The sequence below is a fragment of the Triticum urartu genome, chromosome 1A (assembly GCF_056163025.1).
Source record: "Triticum urartu cultivar PI428250 chromosome 1A, HENAU_Tu73, whole genome shotgun sequence".
Classification (NCBI taxonomy): Eukaryota; Viridiplantae; Streptophyta; class Magnoliopsida; order Poales; family Poaceae; genus Triticum; species Triticum urartu.
The window spans coordinates 27,305,246-27,324,957 of record NC_141873.1 but is presented as its reverse complement, the minus strand read 5'-3'; the positions used below and the strand labels follow the sequence as shown (position 1 = coordinate 27,324,957).

The window sequence follows — 19,712 nt, the reverse complement described above, 5'->3', positions numbered from 1 at the left end:
TTATTGACGAGGGTGTATTTGGTTTGGGGCTCCATTGAAAAGGGAAGCATAAATATTCTGTCTGCCACCAAATTCTTTGTGGCTTTCTGTACTGCAAACATAGGACCGGGATGTTATTGGTGTGAGCAATCAGAAGGAAGCAATAAAACATGCTGTCTTGTGTACATTTCACCATCCGCCAATCATTTTTTTATATCATCATCTTATTACCGTGACCAAAACTTACTCTTGTTCTTGCCCTTGCAGATCGAGGATATTGTCTGAGTGGCCAGGCGAGCCTGCTACAGAGCTTTGCCCATGGCGGCAACTGCGTGATCGAAATTAGCTTCAGTTTTGCTAGGATGTGTCATTATGAATCTGATACAGTGTGAAGTATGTGTTACATCTGCTCCTGCATACATGAAACTGCATGTGTATATATAAATTTCTCTTGATCTATAGCGCATTTGCGCCTTGGCATAGCATTTTTATTTCCATAGAACTGAATGCCGCGGATAGAACTGTTCAGGCAGTCTGTCTTAGTAGTAGCTACTGAAAACTGACTTGCACTGCTTCATGGAAATCTCTCACGGTCACAGTGAAGAACTCTACTTGTACAACCAAAATTGATTCAAATCCTACGTATCTAGAACTGCATCTTCACATTCTTTAGTGCAGCCATGTAGTAGCACTGTAGTAACCTTCTAGATCAGTTCATTTAGCGATTTTTTTCCGGGAGTTCATCTTGTAATCTATTTAGATCATGAAGTTTCTAGGACAGTTGCCTGCCTGCTTGTGTGATAGGCGTCACCTTTCATGTATGAAAGAAACAAGCTGATCCGGTTCCTTTGGTTGAACAGGATGTTCTTGGGTAGTGTGAGCAAGTACTGCATCAACAGCCTGGGCTGCCCCGTCTCGTGATCAAGGGCGCCTGACCCATCCTCGACCAAACAAACATTCCCCATTGTATTCCACACCGTGATTCTTGAGGTTTCTATTGTGTTGTACGTACGTACTCCTGTGCAAATTCACTGCACACTTCCAAGAGTACTATATGGCTTATGTTAGTATCATTCATGTGTTTGTTAGTGCTTGGTTGGATGAGGCTGGATTTGTGCACCTCCGATCTGATGCGTTTGTGCGTGCGTGTGTTGAACAGTGACCTCAGATCTGGTGAAGGGCGCCAAGGAGAAGCAGCTGAAGGTCAAGGGCCCGGTCAGGATGCTGCTCAACATCACCACCAGGAAGTTCCCCTGTGGAGAAGGTAGCCACCTCCCTCTCTTTGCCCTTCTGCCCGATCCCATTTGCTTAGTAGCTCTGCATTGTATCTGGTCCTTACATGCTCACAGTAGCTCATTGGTGATGTGGGTCACTATGTTTTTTGGATAGCTGACTGTTCAGACCGCTGCGGCCTTTCCGTGACGATGATGATGTTGTTCTGGGCACAGGATGTGAAACATTTAGACTGCTGTGGCCTTTCCGGTCTTTGATGATCTAAAATTGAGCTTTTTAAAACTGATGCTTAGCATGCCATCAACGTTTTTTTGTTCCTCATCTAGAGATGCAGCTCCGTGTGTTGGTGTGATATAATGTAGAGGAGTTGCATGTGAATCGTTTGTCAGCTGAGCATATCATGTTACAAGGAGATGCTACTGAGATTTTACGTCGTTGAAGTATCTTAAACAGAGCTTTTTAAAACTGATGCTTGGTTGATCTAGTTCTAGTATATTAGTTGGGTGAGAGTCTGTTGTTGATGGTGCTGTGTTGGCATTTCTTTTTATGTCGTTGAAGAATAAAAAGGATAAGCATTTCTCCAGCCAATTCTGAAGTAGTTGCTGCTGTGTAGTCATCGGCTGGACCTATGCATTTCATCATAAGTCAGATATTGCTTGGACTATACTTCTGAATAGAATTGAAACATTTCTCTTTCGTTTATTTGTCTTCAATTCTTTGGATCAAACAACTCTCTTGAACACATGTTCGTTAGTGTGGTGATGGTTAAACAACTACAGTTGATCGGTGTTTTTTTTGCATTTTTGGATTCCTCAACCTTGGATATTTTGCCAAAAATAAACCCTTAGATTCGTTGCCATTCCTTTGATCATAATCTGTTGTGGTTGCTAAGTATTTTTTAGCAGTAATAAAAACCTGGCTCTTTCATGTTGCAACCCAACAGGAGCACCCCTGTTTGTCTGCGTAATACACATATTTGCTCTGCTGCTCTTATCTTTAACTAATCAACGCAAGGATGACGACCACCATCGTCGTTAGATTTGTTATCCATGTTGAAGTGTAGAACAACAGCAGGTTAAAACGTTTTATTTTCCCTATGCAATTCTGTTGTTTTATTTGCCCTTTATAGTATTGTACAAACTGATGCATTCCTAGCATAAACAAATTATTCTGTAAGATTTGTAAACTAATGCAAACTCAGCAGCAGCAACTGTATACTTCAGCAGCAGCAGTATACTTCAGGAAGTTCTGTTCATTATACTAATGCCTCAGCAGTAGTATAATATATTAGGTGTTGTTCCTGTTATCCATACTTCATTATTCTGTTATCCATACTAATGCCTCAGCAACAGTATACTATTGTTATCCATGCTCCTAGCTGCTTGTGTATCTGTTTATTATTCTGTTCATTATTCTTTTCCTAGTTGTTCTTTGTTGGAAGATATTGCTTTCATTGGCAGCCATGATAACATAATTTCCTCTCTTCTACAGGAGCTCTAGGCTAAAGAAGTTCGAAGAAGGGAACACTTCATCTTTGTAGCTAGTTTTATCTTCCTAGGTGTTTTATGTTCCTCGGTGTTTATTCCTGGGTGTTCCTGGGTGTTTACTTCAGAGATGTTCCTTGATGTTCCTGGGTGTTTGCACTTCCTGGGTGTTGTAAATTACTAGATGATGTGAACTATGCATGATTGTAATATATATAATATACTCATTTTGGTCGCCATTTGTGAAAATTTGGGTGATTGAAATATTGGAAATGTTGATTATTTATTGTTTTTTTGAGGATCGGTTCATTAATTGCTGATACATCAGAAATGAAACAAATACTACTTGGGCCCTAAAAAGGCCACAAATCAAAAAATTCAGGAAAGTGAATAAAATCGCTTAAAAATCAATTGTGAAAAGGTGAAGGCCAAGAAAACAAAAAGGCCTAGGCCCAAAAATAACAAGGCTGAAATGTTGGGCTTGGCCCATCTACCCGACCAAAATTAATATGAGAAAAAACACAAATAGGCTGAATTGTTGGGCTCGGCCCATGTAAAGTGTCGAATTGGACCGGGCTGAATCTTATCAACGACCTTTTCAATTGGTCGCAATTTTGCCATGTCAGTTTGCCACGTCAGATCCGACGTGGCCTGGGCACAGAGCTAGCGACCAAAACAGAAGGTCATAGAATCAACGACCTTTGGTTTTGGTCGTGGAATTCCACGACCTTCTCACAGAGAAGGTCGTTAATTTCAGTTTACAACTGCCAGCTTTTGACCTTCTGTTTTTGGTCAAAAAAAGGTCGCAAATGAAAATCAATGACCTTTTAGAGACCAATAGTGAGGGTCACAAGTTGACATATTTCTTGTAGTGTGACAAAGGAACAATGTATGTTGTTATGTGGTTTGACCGATAAAGATCTTCGTAGAATATGTAGGAACCAATATGAGCATCCAGGTTCCTCTATTGGTTATTGACCGGAGACGTGTCTCGGTCATCTCTACATAGTTCTCGAACCCGTAGGGTCTGCATGCTTAAAGTTTGTGACGATCGGTATTATGAGTTTTTGTGTTTTGATGTACCGAAGGTAGTTCGGAGTCCCGGATATGATCACGGACATGACGAGGAGTCTCGAAATGGTCGATACATAAAGATCGATATATTGGACGACTATGTTCGGACATCGGAAGTGTTTCGGAAGGTTTCGGACATATACCGGAGTACCAGGGGGTTACCGGAACCCCCCGGGGAATATATTGGGCCTAATGGGCCTTAGTGGGAGAAGAGGAGGGGCGGCCAGGGCAGCCGCGCGTCCCCTCCCCCTCTAGTATGAATTGGACAAGGAGGGGGGGGCGATGCCCCCCTTTCCTTCTCTCCTTCTCTCCCTTCCTTCTCCTCTCCTACTCCTACTTGGAAGGGAGGAGTCCTACTCCCGGTGGGAGTAGGACTCCTCATGGGGCGCGCCATACGAGGCTGGCCCCTCCCCCTCCTCCAATCATTTATATACAGGGAGGGGGCACCCCTTGGAGACACAACAATTGATCATTGATCTCTTAGCACTAGTAGAAAAAGGGTCAAATGTGAAGCACGTTAGTGCCGGTTTGAATTTGAGCCGGCACTAATGTGACCATTAGTGCCGGTTCCAACGGCTAGGCGGGCGGGCATCATTAGTACCGGTTCATGGGCAACCTTTAGTGCCGGTTCATGCCACGAACCAGTACTAATGAGGCTGTGTCAGGCTATGGTCAGGCTGGGGCCCCCACGAAGACCTTTAGTACCGGTTCATGCCATGAACCGGTACTAGAGTTTCTTAGTAAGCTGAATTTTAGTCCCACCTCGCCAAGAGAGAGGCAGTATGAGCGGTTTATAAGCCGTGAGTGCACAGACAATGACGAAGAGGCGCAATGCTCACCTGCATGTTGATTAGCTTCAAGCCTTTCGAAATAGCATAGATTGCACTGAGCTATGTGCAGTGTAGTCTACACTATTCCGAAAGGCTTGAAGCAAATTAACCAGCATTGCACCTCTTTTTTATTTTTAATAACTTATTTGAACTTCGGACTTCTTTTGTGTTCAGTATGCAGCATTCAAAGGGACGTCATCAATTTCCAACATGTTCTGACATCATTTGTTATTTTTCGGTCATTTACCTAATTGTTTAGAGAGCTAAATGACCATGAAATTGAAAATCACTACAAAATGAATTCTAAAAATGTTGAAACTTGGCATGGTATCATCATTTCACCCGCATAGCATGTGCGAAAGAGTAGAGAGGGTCACGGCAAAAACTGGACGCACTTCGTGTACAAACTGGACAAACTCTTTCGGAGTATCAGGGTTTCGGACGAGAACTCATCTGTTACACGGGCACTTCAATGTTTTTTAAACTTATTTGAACTCCGGACTTCTTTTGTGTTCAGTATGCAGCATTCAAAGCGACGTCATAAATTTCCAACATGTTCTGATATCATTTGTTGTTTTTCGGTCATTTACCTAATTGTTTAGAGAGCTATATGACCGTGAAATTGAAAATCACTACAAAATGAATTCTGAAAATGTTGAAACTTGGCATGGTATCATCATTTCACCCGCATAGCATGTGCGAAAGAGTAGAGAGGGTCACGGCAAAAACTGGACGCACTTCGTGTACAAACTGGACAAACTCTTTCAGAGTATCCGGGTTTCGGACGAGAACTCATCTGTTACACGGGCACTTCAATGTTTTTTAAACTTATTTGAACTCCGCACTTCTTTTGTGTTCAGTATGCAGCATTCAAAGCGATGTCATCAATTTTCAACATGTTCTGACATCATTTGTTGTTTTTCGGTCATTTACCTAATTGTTTAGAGAGCTAAATGACCGTGAAATTGAAAATCACTACAAAATGAATTCTGAAAATGTTGAAACTTGGCATGGTATCATCATTTCACCCGCATAGCATGTGCGAAAGAGTAGAGAGGGTCACGGCTAAAACTGGACGCACTTCGTGTACAAACTGGACAAACTCTTTCGGAGTATCAGTGTTTCGGACGAGAACTCATCTGTTACACGGGCACTTCAATGTTTTTTAAACTTATTTGAACTCCGGACTTCTTTTGTGTTCAGTATGCAGCATTCAAAGCGACGTCATCAATTTCCAACATGTTCTGACATCATTTGTTGTTTTTGGTCACTTACCTAATTGTTTAGAGAGCTAAATGACCGTGAAATTGAAAATCACTACAAAATGAATTCTGAAAATGTTGAAACTTGACATGGTATCATCATTTCACCCGCATAGCATGTGCGAAAGAGTAGAGAGGGTCACGGCAAAAACTGGACGCACTTCGTGTACAAACTGGAAATAAAAGAAAATAAATAGAAGAAAAGAAATAATACAGAAAATAAAAAACTATACAAAAAAATTACTAAAAAATAAATAGAAGAAAATAAATAATGCAGAAAAGAAAAAAAACTATATAAAAAATTACTCAAAAATAAATAGAAGAAAATAAATAATGCAGAAAAGAAAAAACTATAAAAAATTTGTTGGCGCGCTGCCCAGTGGGCCTGCCAGACCTAGGGTGTGCAAATGCAGGCCCAGAAGGGCCAACAGACTCCAGGGCAGCGTGCCCTAGAAGGGCCTGCTATATAGAGAAGCTCGAAGGAGCAGCCACGACTGGGTTTATAAACCAGTGCGGCTGCCCTTCACTCGGCGAGGTGGGACTAAACATTGTGCACCGCCGGTGGCAGCGCACAACCATTAGTACCGGTTGGTGGGTCCAACCGGTACTAAAGGGGGGGGGGGTCTTTAGTACCGGTTCGTGGCACGAACCGGTACTAAAGGGGTCATTTCACGCCCCTTGGCCTGGCGAAAATTGGCCTTTAGTACCGGTTGGTGGCTCCAACCGGTACTAAAGACCCCTCCTATATATATGTCACTTACAAAAAAATCAGTTTCATCAACCACCAGTACTTCTTCTCGATCCAACTTCTTCGCCGCGCCCGTCGCCCATCGCGCGCCGCCCTCGCCGCCCCCGCCGCCCGTCGTCGCCGTCACCGCCGTCGCCCACGCCACCCGTCGTCGCCGTCATCGCCGTCGCCCCCGCCACCCGTCGTCGCCGTCGCCCCCGCGCGCCGCGCTCGTCGCCGCCGCCTCTCGCCCGCCGCGCCCGTCCCTGTCGTCGCCCGACGCCGCCCGTACGCCGCCGCCCCCCGCTCGTACACACACACATACACACACATAGACACACACACACACACCACACACACACACATACACACACACATTGTTTTTACTTATTTTCTATTTTCATTTGTTTAGATTAATGTTAGATAAATTACGTAGATAATAATGTTAGAATGTTAATGTTAGATGAATTATATAGAAAAGATGTTAAATATTAATGTCAAATATATTTTACATGAATTAGAACAAGTTGAACTAGTTGAATTAGTATAGCTAGATATTAATTAGGTATATATATGAGATTTGAACTAGCTGAATTAATATAACTAGTTTATTTTTAGTATGAAAATTAATAGAACAAGTTTATTTCTAGTAAGAAAATTTAGGTATATGAGATTTGATGATCTAATCAAAATATTACTATATAGAACTACCTACTTTATTTTAGTAAGAAATTAATAGAACTAGTTTATTTTTAGTAAATGCTTAGTTGAATTAATAGAACTAGTTTATTTAGTTGAATTAATAGAACTAGTAAGTGTTTAATGTTTCACCTATATATGAACATATGTTAGATATTAATGTCAAATGTTAGATGAATTAGATATAAATTATATGTTAGGTATATATTTAATTTAGTTATATGAGTTGATGATAGACCAGCGCGAATACTGCGAAGACCAGCGCGGCCTGTGCGGCAGAAATTTTCTAGTTGATGATAGACGCTTCAGCATCAAGCTGGATGAGAACTTCGAAGTGGATACAGTAAGTCACAACGACAAGTCTTTTTTCGTAATTAAGCATGACTTATGCTTCATTTGCTTCAACTTTTAATTTTAATTTTCACTATTTTACTAGCGTATCCCCTGCCATGTAAGAATTTTTGTCTTGGATAAGATAGGTTTCAGTCCTAATGAAACTATGGAGGTAAAAAGAGTTTACTTGAAGACCGAGCATGGTTATACCTTCAACGTCAAATTATACAATGCAGACACATACACCTATTTTGAATGCAAAACTTGGCAAGCACTATGCAACGCTTATGCATTTGAGCCTGATATGGTTATCACCTTTGATATTCGTCCGGAAGATGATATTGAAGGTAATAGAGACATCTGGGTCGATGTGCAGACGCCTCGAGTTCTACCATTATGTGAGTTTCTCAACCATATTTATGTCTTCGATATGAGATTATTTGAACCAGTTGAATAATTAATAGATCTCAATTTATATTGACAGCTTACTTCCAATCAAGCAAACATGTCCGGCGCTTGGTAGACAGGACCGTCCACTGTCCCGGGGCTGAACTAAACTGCGAGGAGACAAGTCATTATGTTTCATGGCTTGAGGATCTTGATGCTGTCAAGACAAATTTCTTTCCTGCACTTAGAAATGTTAGTACTCAAAACATGCGACCAATAGTGTTCGTACTGAACTACGGTCACATATATTTAGGAAAGATGGTAAGATTTCTACTATTTCTCCTGAGTGCATCTTTTGCATACATTATTTTTTTAAGCTAAACTTCATTGCTAAGTATGTTACTATACGATGTTCTTCAACAGGGACTCCCGATGAATGTTGTGCCTGATTGGATCGAGACTAAAGGTACCATGAATATTGTTAGCTTACGGCCAAGATATCCTACAATGCACTTTAGTGCATTCAGGATTTCTAATAGCGAGGAATGCTTAATAGTAAAAGACTGGAGCAAAATTGTGAACGATCACAGGGAAGTACTAGGGGGAAGCAATCAGAAGCGCAACCCACGATTAGGAGACAGGTTCATCTGCATGCTCCAATATGATGAATCAGCAAAGCTATACATGTTCTATGCTATTTTACTTGAGAGAGAGCAGCAGGAGTGATTAATTAGCTAGTTCATGCTCTTAGTACTTGTCCTCTCATGTCCATGTTCTTCGTCCTGAACTTAATCTCAAAGAGTGATTTGCTTTTGTGGTGTTATGAACGCTTATAATATCATTACCATGTTGAACTCGATGATATCTTTGCTATGAAAACCGTTGGTGATGATATATATGATGCAAGAGTTTTTATATTAATTAATATGATGATGATGAGTTATTATATCATTTATGAAAGAAATTGCATATTAGTTTCAACTGGATGGATTCTAGCTAAGTGATCAAGGATATGCCATATCCATATTACCTCGATCACTTAAGTAGGTGATCAAGTATATATAATATGGATATGCCATATACTTGATGACTTTGCTAGGATCCACGCATCCAGTCAAACTAATCACCTAATAATTTAACAACTCATTATAATGTAAAACAATCACTAAGTTAAATTGAAAACACAAAATTAAAGTAAAAATAAAAAATAAAACCAAAACACACCCAAACATTTAGTACCGGTTGGTGTTACCAACTGGTACTAATGTCCTACGCGCCGACGGAGCTGGCTCGTGCCACATGGTTTTCCTTTAGCACCGGTTCATGCTGAACCGGTACTAAAGGGGGGGGGGCTTTAGTGCCTACAATTTAGTGCCGGTTACCGAACCGGCACTAAAGGGCCTTATGAACTGGTGCTATTGCCCGGTTCTGTACTAGTGTAGCCGTGTGCGGTGCCCCCCTCCATCATAGTCCACCTCGGTCATATTGTAGCGGTCCTTAGGCGAAGCCCTGCGTCGGTAGCTTCATCAACACCGTCACCACGCCATCGTGCTGACGAAGCTCTTCCCAAAGCTCTACTGGATCGTGAGTTCGCGGGACGTCACCGAGCTGAACATGTGCTGAACGCGGAGGTGCCGTACGTTCGGTACTGAGGATCGGTTGATCGTGAAGACGTACGACTACATCAACCGCGTTGTCATAACGCTTCTGCTTACGGTCTACGAGGGTACGTAGACGATACTCTCCCCTCTCGTTGTTATGCATCACCATGATCTTGCGTGTGCGTAGGAATTTTTTTGAAATTACTACATTCCCCAATAGTGGTATCAGAGCCAGGTTTATGCGTAGATGTTATATGCACGAGTAGAACACAAGTGAGTTGTGGGCGATATAAGTCATACTGCTTACCAGCATGTCATACTTTGGTTCGGCGGTATTGTTGGATGAAGCACCCCGGACTGACATTACGCGTACGCTTACGTGAGACGGGTTCTACCGACGTGCTTTGCACACAGGTGGCTGGCGGGTGTCAGTTTCTCCAATTTTAGTTGAGCCGAGTGTGACTACGCCCGGTCCTTGTTGAAGGTTAAAACATCACTAACGTGACGAACTATCGTTGTGGTTGTAATGCGTAGGTAAGAACGGTTCTTACTCAGCCCGTAGCAGCCACGTAAACCTTGCAACAACAAAGTAGAGGACGTCTAACTTGTTTTTGCATGGCATGTTGTGATGTGATATGATCAAGGCATGATGCTATATTTTATTGTATGAGATGATCATGTTTTGTAACGGAGTTATCGGCAACTGGCAGGAGCCATATGGTTGTCGCTTTATTGTATGAAATGGAATCGCCATGTAATTGCTTTAATTTATCACTAAGCAGTAGCGATAGTTGTAGAAGCAATAGTTGGCGAGACGACAACGATGCTACGATGGAGATCAAGGTGTCGCGCCGGTGACGATGGTGATTGATGTCTACTACACAACCTTCTTCTTGTAGACGTTGTTGGGCCTCCAAGTGCAGAGGTTTGTAGGACAGTAGCAAATTTCCCTCAAGTGGATGACCTAAGGTTTATCAATCCATGGGAGACGTAGGTTGAAGACGGTCTCTCTCAAACAACCCTGCAACCAAATAACAAAGAGTCTCTTGTGTCACCAACACACCCAATACAATGGTAAATTGTATAGGTGCACTAGTTCGGCGAAGAGATGGTGATGCAAGTGCAATATAGATGGTAGATAAAGGTTTTTGTAATCTGAAAATGTAAAAACAGCAAGGTAGCAAGCGATAAAAATGAGCATAAACGGTATTGCAATGCTAGGAAACAAGGCCTAGGGTTCATACTTTCACTAGTGCAAGTTCTCTCAATAATAATAACATAATAAGATCATATAACTATCACTCAACATGCAACAAAGAGTCACTCCAAAGTCACTAATAGCGGAGAACAAACGAAGAGATTATTGTAGGGTACGAAACCACCTCAAAGTTATTCTTTCTGATCGATCTATTCAAGAGTTCGTACTAGAATAACACCTTAAGACACAAATCAACCAAACCCCTAATGTCACCTAGATACTCCAATGTCACCTCAAGTACCCGTGGGTATGATTATACGATATGCATCACACAATGCCAGATTCATCTATTCAACCAACACATAGAACCTCAAAGAGTGCCCCAAAGATTCTACCGGAGAGTCAAGATGAAAACGTGTGCCAACCCCTATGCATAAGTTCACGAGGTCACGAAACTCGAAAGTTGATCACCAAAACATACATCAAGTGGATCACGTGATATCCCATTGTCACCACAGATAAGCACATGCAAGACATACATCAAGTGTTCTCAAATCCTTAAAGACTCAATCCGATAAGATAACTTCAAAGGGAAAACTCAATCCATTACAAGAGAGTAGAGGGGGAGAAACATCATAAGATCCAACTATAATAGCAAAGCTCGCGATACATCAAGATCGTACCGAGTCAAGAACATGAGAGAGAGAGAGAGATCAAACACATAGCTACTAGTACATACCCTCAGCCCCGAGGGTGAACTACTCCCTCCTCGTCATGGAGAGCGCCGGGATGATGAAGATGGCCACCGGAGAGGGATGATGAAGAGGGTGCCGGAACGGGTCTAGATTGGTTTTCGGTGGCTACGGAGGCTTCTGGCGGCGGAACTCCCGATCTATTCTGCCTCCTGATGTTTTTAGGGTATATGGACATATATAGGCCAAAGAAGTCGGTCAGGGGAGCCACGAGGGGCCCGCGAGGGTGGGGGGCGTGCCCAGGGGGGTAGGGCGCGCCTCCCTGCCTCATGGCTTCCTCGAAGCTTTCGTGACGTCTACTCCAAGTCTCCTGGATTGCTTCTGTTCAAAAAATAAATCCCCCGAAGGTTTCATTCCGTTTGGACTCTGTTTGATATTCCTTTTCTTCGAAACACCGAAATAGGCGAGAAAACAACAATTTGGGCTGGGCCTCCGGTTAATAGGTAAGTCCCAAAAATAATATAAAAGTGTTTAGTAAAGCCCATAAACATCCAAAACAGATAATATAATAGCATGGAACAATAAAAAATTATAGATACGTCGGAGACGTATCAGCATCCCCAAGCTTAATTCCTGCTTGTCCTCGAGTAGGTAAATGATAAAAACAGAATTTTTGATGTGGAATGCTTCCTAACATATTTCTCAATGTATTTTTCTTTATTGTGGCATGAATATTCAGATCCGAAAGATTCAAGATAAAATTTTAATATTGACATAAAAATAATAATACTTCAAGCATACTAACTAAGCAATCATGTCTTCTCAAAATAACATGGCCAAAGAAAGTTCATCCCTACAAAATCATATAGTTTGGTCATGCTCCATTTTCGTCACACAAGAATGCTCTCATCATGCACAACCCCGATGACAAGCCAAACAATTGTTTCATACTTTAGTGATCTCAAACTTTTTTCAACTTTCACGCAATACATGAGCGTGAGCCATGGATATAGCACTATGGGTGGAATAGAATACAATGAAAGGGGGTTATGTGGAGAAGACAAAAAGGAGAAAGTCTCACATTGACGCGGCTAATCAATGGGCTAGGGAGATGCCCATCAATTGATGTCAATGCAAGGAGTAGGGATTGCCATGCAACGGATGCACACTAGTAGAAAAAGGGCCATTTGTCACGGTTCTAGAGGGCCTTTAGTCCCAGTTCATTACTAAAGCCTCCCCCTTTAGTCCCGGTTCTTACACGAACCGGGACTAAAGGCTGTCCACGTGGCCACTGTTTGGAGCTACCAACCGGGACTAAAGGTATTGTTCCGTAATTTTTTTGATTTTTTTATTTTTTTCGGTTTTCAAATTTCTGAATTATTTTCTACTTTAATCTCTAATCACCCCTCATCACTGCTCTATTTAACCTCTAATCTCCAATCACCCCACATCATTACAAATCATCTAATTTCCCGGCCGGTCACCCATCCTCTCACTACTCCAGTCTAAGCACGCTTAACTTCCGGGTTCTATTCCCCCTCGTTTTCAAGTCTGCACTTGTTGTTTTCCTGACAATAGTAAGATGTCAATCCTATTAACCATCAGGAGCTTAGCTTGAGCATGAAGTAATTTGACCATAATTTGACAATAGTAAGATGTCATTCCAAAACAGTAATTATTTAGTAACACTAATATTTCTTAAATAAGTAGTTCAACCACAGTTTGACCAAATTTGACCAAAATTCAAAAAATTGAAATAATTATTTAGTAACACTAATATTCTTGAATAATTATGTAGTAACACTAATATTTCTTGAATAAGTAGTGCGACCATAGTTTGACCACAGTTTGACCAGATTAGACCAAAATTCAAAAAAAAACTATAATAATTATTTAGTAACACTAATATTCTTGAATAATTATTTAGTAACACTAATACTTCTTGAATAAGTAGTTTGACCTGATTTAACCAAAATTCAAAAAAAACTGAAATTTGAGCATAACTTTTTTTCCTTTTAGAATTTGAGGATTCTAAAATTTTCGAAACAAGCCATAGGCTGTCAAAATCGGATGCGGCCGTTTTACTTTTTCATGACACTTTTTTTGCAAAACATGTCCAAATTTAAGTTTTTAAATTTTCCTAAGTAGTAGATGTAGTAATATAACTACATCTCGAAGAATTTTATTTTTTGAAGTTTTGAAACTGGGACCTTTAGTCTCGGTTTGAGACACTAACCGGGACTAAAGGGCATTGCACCCTTTAGTCCCGGTTCATGTCTCAAACCGGGACTGAAGGTGTAATCTTTAGTCCCGGTTTGAGATACGAACCGGGACTAAAGCGCATCGCACTCTTTAGTCCCGGTTCGTGTCTCAAATCGGGACTAAAGGGCTCATTTGAACCGGGACTAATGCCTTTAGCCGCACGAACCGGGACCAATTCTCACATTACTCCTAGTTCGTGAGTGAACCGGGACTAATGGGCTTATCTGGCCCGAACGAAAGCCCTGTTTTCTACTTGTGGCACTAGAGCTATAAATGTATGAAAGCTCAAAAAAAGAAACTAATTTGGTGTGCATCCAACTTGCTTGCTCACGAAGACCTAGGGCACTTGAGGAGGCCCATTGTTGGAATATACAACCCAAGTTCTATAATGAAAAATTCCCACTAGTATATGAAAGTGACAAAACAAGAGACTCTCTATCATAAAGATCATGGTGCTACTTTGAAGCACAAGTGTGGAAAAAAGGATAGTAGCATTGACCCTTTTTATTTTCTTTTTTGGGCCTTTTTTTGGCCTTTCTCTTTTTTTCTTTATTTTTTTCTTCTTTTTTTCTTCTTCTTTTTGGGACAATCCTCTATTAATGATGATCATCACACTTCTATTTATTTACAACTCAATGATTACAACTCGATACTAGAACAAGATATGACTCTATATGAATGCCTCCGGCGGTGTACCGGGAAATGACTCATGAGTGACATGTATGAAAGAATTATGAACGGTGGCTTTGCCACAAATACGATGTCAACTACATGATCATGCAAGGCAATATGACAATGATGATGCATATCGTAATAAACGGAATGGTGGAAAGTTGCGTGGCAATATATCTCGGAATGGATATGGAAATGCCATAATAGGTAGGTATGGTGGCTGTTTTGAGGAAGATATAAGGAGGATTATGTGTGATAGAGCGTATCATATCACGGGGTTCGGATGCACCGGCGAAGTTTGCACCAACTCTTAAGGTGAGAAAGGGCAATGCACGGTACCGAAGAGGCTAGCAATGATGGAAGGGTGAGAGTGCGTACAATCCATGGACTCAACATTAGTCATAAAGAACTCACATACTTATTGCAAAAATCTACAATTCATCAAAAACCAAGTATTACGCGCATTCTCCTAGGGGGATAGATTGGTAGGAAAAGACCATCGCCCGTCCCCGACCGCCACTCATAAGGAAGACAATCAAATAACACCTCATGTTTCAAATTTGTTACACAATGTTTACCATACATGCATGCTACTGGACTTGCAAACTTCAACACAAGTATTTATCAAATTCACAACTACTCAACTAGCAAAACTTTAATATCACTATCTCCATATCTCAAAACAATCATCGAGTATCAAACTTCTCTTAGTATTCAATGAACTTATATGAAAGTTGTTTTATTATAGCAAAAGAAAATTACCATGCTGTTCTAAAGGACTCTCAAAATATATAAGTGAAGCATGAGAGATCAATTATTTCTATAAAATAAAACCACCACCGTGCTCTAAAAGATATAAGTGAAGCACATAGAGTATTCTAATAAATTCCAATTATGTGTGTCTCTCTCAAAAGGTGTGTACAGCAAGGATGATTGTGGTAAACTAAAAAGCAAAGACTCAAATCATACAAGATGCTCCAAGCAAAACACATATCACGTGGTGAATAAAAATATAGCTCCAAGTAAAGTTACCGATGAACGAAGACAAAAGAGGGGATGCCTTCCGGGGCATCCCCAAGCTTAGGCTTTTTGGTGTCCTTGGATTTTACCGTGGGGTGCCTTGGTCATCCCCAAGCTTAGGCTCTTGCCAATCCTTGTTCATAATCCATCGAATCTTTACCCAAAACTTGAAAACTTCACAACACAAAACTCAACTAAAAACTCGTAAGCTCCGTTCGTATAAGAAAATAAATCACCACTTAGGTACTGTTGTGAACTCATTATAAATTTATATTGGTGTAATATATACTGTATTCCAACTTCTCTATGGTTCATACCCTCCGATACTACTCATAGATTCATCAAAATAAGCAAACAACACATAGAAAACAGAATTTGTCAAAAACAGAATAGTCTGTAGTAATCTGGATCAAACGTATACTTCTGGAACCCCAAAAATTCTAAAATAAATTTCTTGACGTGAGGAATTCATCTATTAATCATCTGCAAAAATAATTAACAAAATATCACTCTCAAATAAAAAATGGAAGCTAATATCGTGAGCGCTAAAGTTTCTGTTTTTTACAGCAAGATCGCAAAGACTTTCCCCAAGTCTTCCCAAATGTTCTACTTGGCACAAACACTAATTAAAACATAAAACCACATCTAAACAGAGGCTAGATAGATTATTTATTACCAAACAGGAACAAAAATCAAGGAACAAAAATAAAATTGGGTTGCCTCCCAACAAGCGCTATCGTTTAACGCCCCTAGCTAGGCATGATGATTTCAATGATGCTCACATAAAAGATAAGAATTGTAACATAAAGAGAGCATCATGAAGAATATAACTAGAACATTTAAGACTAACCCACTTGCTATGCATAGGGATTTTGTGAGCAAACAATTTATGGGAACAATAATCAACTAGCATAGGAAGGCAAAACAAGCATAACTTCATAACTTTAAGCACATAGAGAGGAAACTCAATATTATTGCAATTCCTACAAGCATATGTTCCTCCCTCATAATAATTACACGTAGGATCATAAGAAAATTCAACAATATAGCTATCACAAAACATATTCTTAACACGATCCACATGTATGAAAAGTTGACACTCTTCCAAAATAGTGGGATTAACATTAACTAAAGTCATGACCTCTCCAAACCCACTTTCATAATTATCACAATAAGATTCAACACCCTCCAAAATAGTGGGATCATTACTTCCTATAGTTGACACTCTTCCAAACCCACATTCATCAATATAATCATCATAAATAGGAGGCATGCTATCATCAAAATAAATTTGCTCATCAAAACTTGGGGGACAAAAATATCATCTTCATCAAACATAGCATCCCCAAGCTTGTGGCTTTGCATATCATTAGCATCATGGGTATTCAAAGAATTCATACTAACAACATTGCAATCATGCTCATCATCCAAAGATTTAGTGCCAAACATTCTAATGCATTCTTCTTCTAGCATTTTGGCACAATTATCGGAATCCTTATTTTCATGAAAGATATTAAAAAGATGAAGCATATGAGGTACCCTCAATTCCATTTTTTATTTTTATTTTATAGACTATACTAGTGATAAAACAAGAAACAATAACATTCGATTGCAAGATCTAAAGATATACCTACAAGTGCTAACCTCCCCGGCAACGGTGCCAGAAAAGAGCTTGATGTCTACTACACAACATTCTTCTTGTAGAAGTTGTTGGGCCTCCAAGTGCAGAGGTTTGTAGGACAGTAGCAAATTTCCCTCAAGTGGATGACCTAAGGTTTATCAATCCATGGGAGGCGTAGGTTGAAGATGTGGTCTCTCTCAAACAACCCTGCAACCAAATAACAAAGAGTATCTTGTGTCGCCAACACACCCAATACAATGGTAAATTGTATAGGTGCACAAGTTCGGCAAAGAGATGGTGATACAAGTGCAATATGGATGGTAGATAAAGGTTTTTGTAATCTGAAAATATAAAAATAGCAAGGTAGCAAGTGATAAAAATGAGCGTAAATGGTATTGCGATGCTAGGAAACAAGGCCTAGGGTTCATACTTTCACTAGTGCAAGTTCTCTCAATAATAATAACATAATAAGATCATATAACTATCCCTCAACATGCAACAAGAGTCACTCCAAAGTCACTAATAGTGGAGAACAAATGAAGAGATTATTGTAGGGTACGAAACCACCTCAAAGTTATTCTTTCTGATCGATATATTCAAGATTTCGTACTAGAATAACACCTTAAGACACAAATCAACCAAAACCCTAATGTCACCTAGATACTCTAATGTCACCTCAAGTATCCGTGGGTATGATTATACGATATGCATCACACAATCTCAGATTCATCTATTCAACCAACACATAGAACCTCAAAGAGTGCCCCAAAGTTTCTATCAGAGAGTCAAGACAAAAACGTGTGCCAACCCCTATGCATAAGTTCCCGAGGTCACGGAACTCACAAGCTGATCACCAATACATACATCAAGCGGATCACGTGATATCCCATTGTCACCATAGATAAGCACATGCAAGACATACATCAAGTGTTCTCAAATCCTTAAAGACTCAATCCGTTAAGATAACTTCAAAGGGAAAACTCAATCCATTACAAGAGAGTAGAGGGGGAGAAACATCATAAGATCCAACTATAATAGCAAAGCTCACGATACATCAATATCGTACCGAGTCAAGAACACGAGAGAGAGAGAGAGATCAAACACATAGCTACTAGTAAATACTCTCAGCCCCGAGGGTGAACTACTTCCTCCTCATCATGGAGAGCGCCGGGATGATGATGATGGCCACCGGAGAGGGATTCCCCCCTCCGGCAGGGTGCTGGAACGGGTCTAGATTGGTTTTCGGTGGCTACAGAGGCTTTTGGCGGCGGAACTCCCGATCTATTCTGCTCCCCGATGTTTTTATGGTATATGGACATATATAGGCGAAAGAAGTCGGTCAGGGGAGCCATGAGGGGCCCACGAGAGTGGGGGGCGCGCCTAGCGGGGTAGGGTGCGCCTCCCTGCCTTGTGTCTTCCTCGAAGCTTCCCCGACGTCTACTCCAAGTCTCTTTGATTGCTTCCGTTCCAAAAATAACTCTCCCGAAGGTTTCATTCCGTTTGGACTCCGTTTGATATTCCTTTTCTCCGAAACACTGAAATAGGCAAGAAAACAACAATTTGGGCTGGGCATCCGGTTAATAGGTTAGTCCCAAAAATAATATAAAGTGTTTAGTAAAGCCCGTAAACATCCAAAACAGATAATATAATAGCATGGAACAATCAAAAATTATTGATACATTGGGGACGTATCAATGATCATGACGATGCTTTGGAGATGGAGATCAAAGGCACAAGATGATGATGGCCATATCATATCACTTATATTGATTGCATGTGATGATTATCCTTTATGCATCTTATTCTGCTTTGATTGACGGTAGCATTGTAAGATGATCTCTCACTAAAAAAAATTCAAGGTACAAGTGTTCTCCCTGAGAATGCACCGTTGCAAAAGTTCGCCGTGCTGAGACACCATGTGATGATCGGGTGTGATAAGCTCAATGTTCTTATACAACGTGTGCAAGCCAGTTTTGCAGACGCAGAATACTCGGGTTAAACTTGACGAGCCTAGCATATACAAATATGGCCTCGGAACACTGAGACCGAAAGGTCGAGCGTGAATCGTATAGTAGATATTATCAACATAGTGATGTTCACCTTTGAAAACTACTCCATTTCATGGGATGATCGGTTATGGTTTAGTTGATTTGGATCACGTGATCACTTAGATGATTAGAGGGATATCTATCTAAGTGTGAGTTCTTAAGTAAATACGACTAATTGAACTTAAATTTATCATGAACTTAGTCCCTGATAGTATTTTGCTTTTCTATGTTGTTGTGGATAGATGGCCCGCGCTGTTGTTCCGTTGAATTTTAATGCGTTCCTTGAGAAAGCGAAGTTGAAAGATGATGGTAGAAATTACATGCACTGGGTCCATAACTTGAGGATTATCCTCATTCCTGCATAGAAGAATTACGTCCTGGAAGCACCGCTAGGTGCCAGGCCTGCTGTAGATGCTACTGCTGGCAGAGCAAAGCTGATGACTACTCGATAGTTCAGTGTGCCATGCTTTACGGCTTAGAACCGGGACCTCAATGACGTTTTGAACGTCATGGAGCATATGAGATGTTCCAGGAGTTGAAGTTGATATTTCAAGAAAATGCCCGGTCTGAGAGATATGAAGTCTCCAATA

At 40.6% G+C, this 19,712-nt stretch overlaps 1 protein-coding gene, 1 non-coding gene and 1 pseudogene across 2 annotated transcripts in view; all 3 read left to right on the top strand.

Annotated features, from left to right (window-relative positions):
- LOC147988681 (uncharacterized) overlaps nt 1–19,712 on the top strand; it is a 28,850-nt gene that overhangs the window by 289 nt on the left and 8,849 nt on the right. The window contains exons 2-3 of the mRNA XM_087542670.1: nt 1,139–1,243; nt 1,369–1,430. Of these exons, the coding sequence (XP_087398796.1) occupies nt 1,139–1,243; nt 1,369–1,430 (167 nt within the window). The remainder of the gene's footprint in view (nt 1–1,138; nt 1,244–1,368; nt 1,431–19,712) is intronic.
- LOC125533445 (small nucleolar RNA SNORD36) lies at nt 1,420–1,504 on the top strand (annotated as a pseudogene).
- On the top strand, nt 1,604–1,687 carry LOC125533443 (small nucleolar RNA SNORD36). The gene has a single exon (XR_007294314.1). It is a non-coding gene; the product is annotated as a small nucleolar RNA SNORD36 (small nucleolar RNA).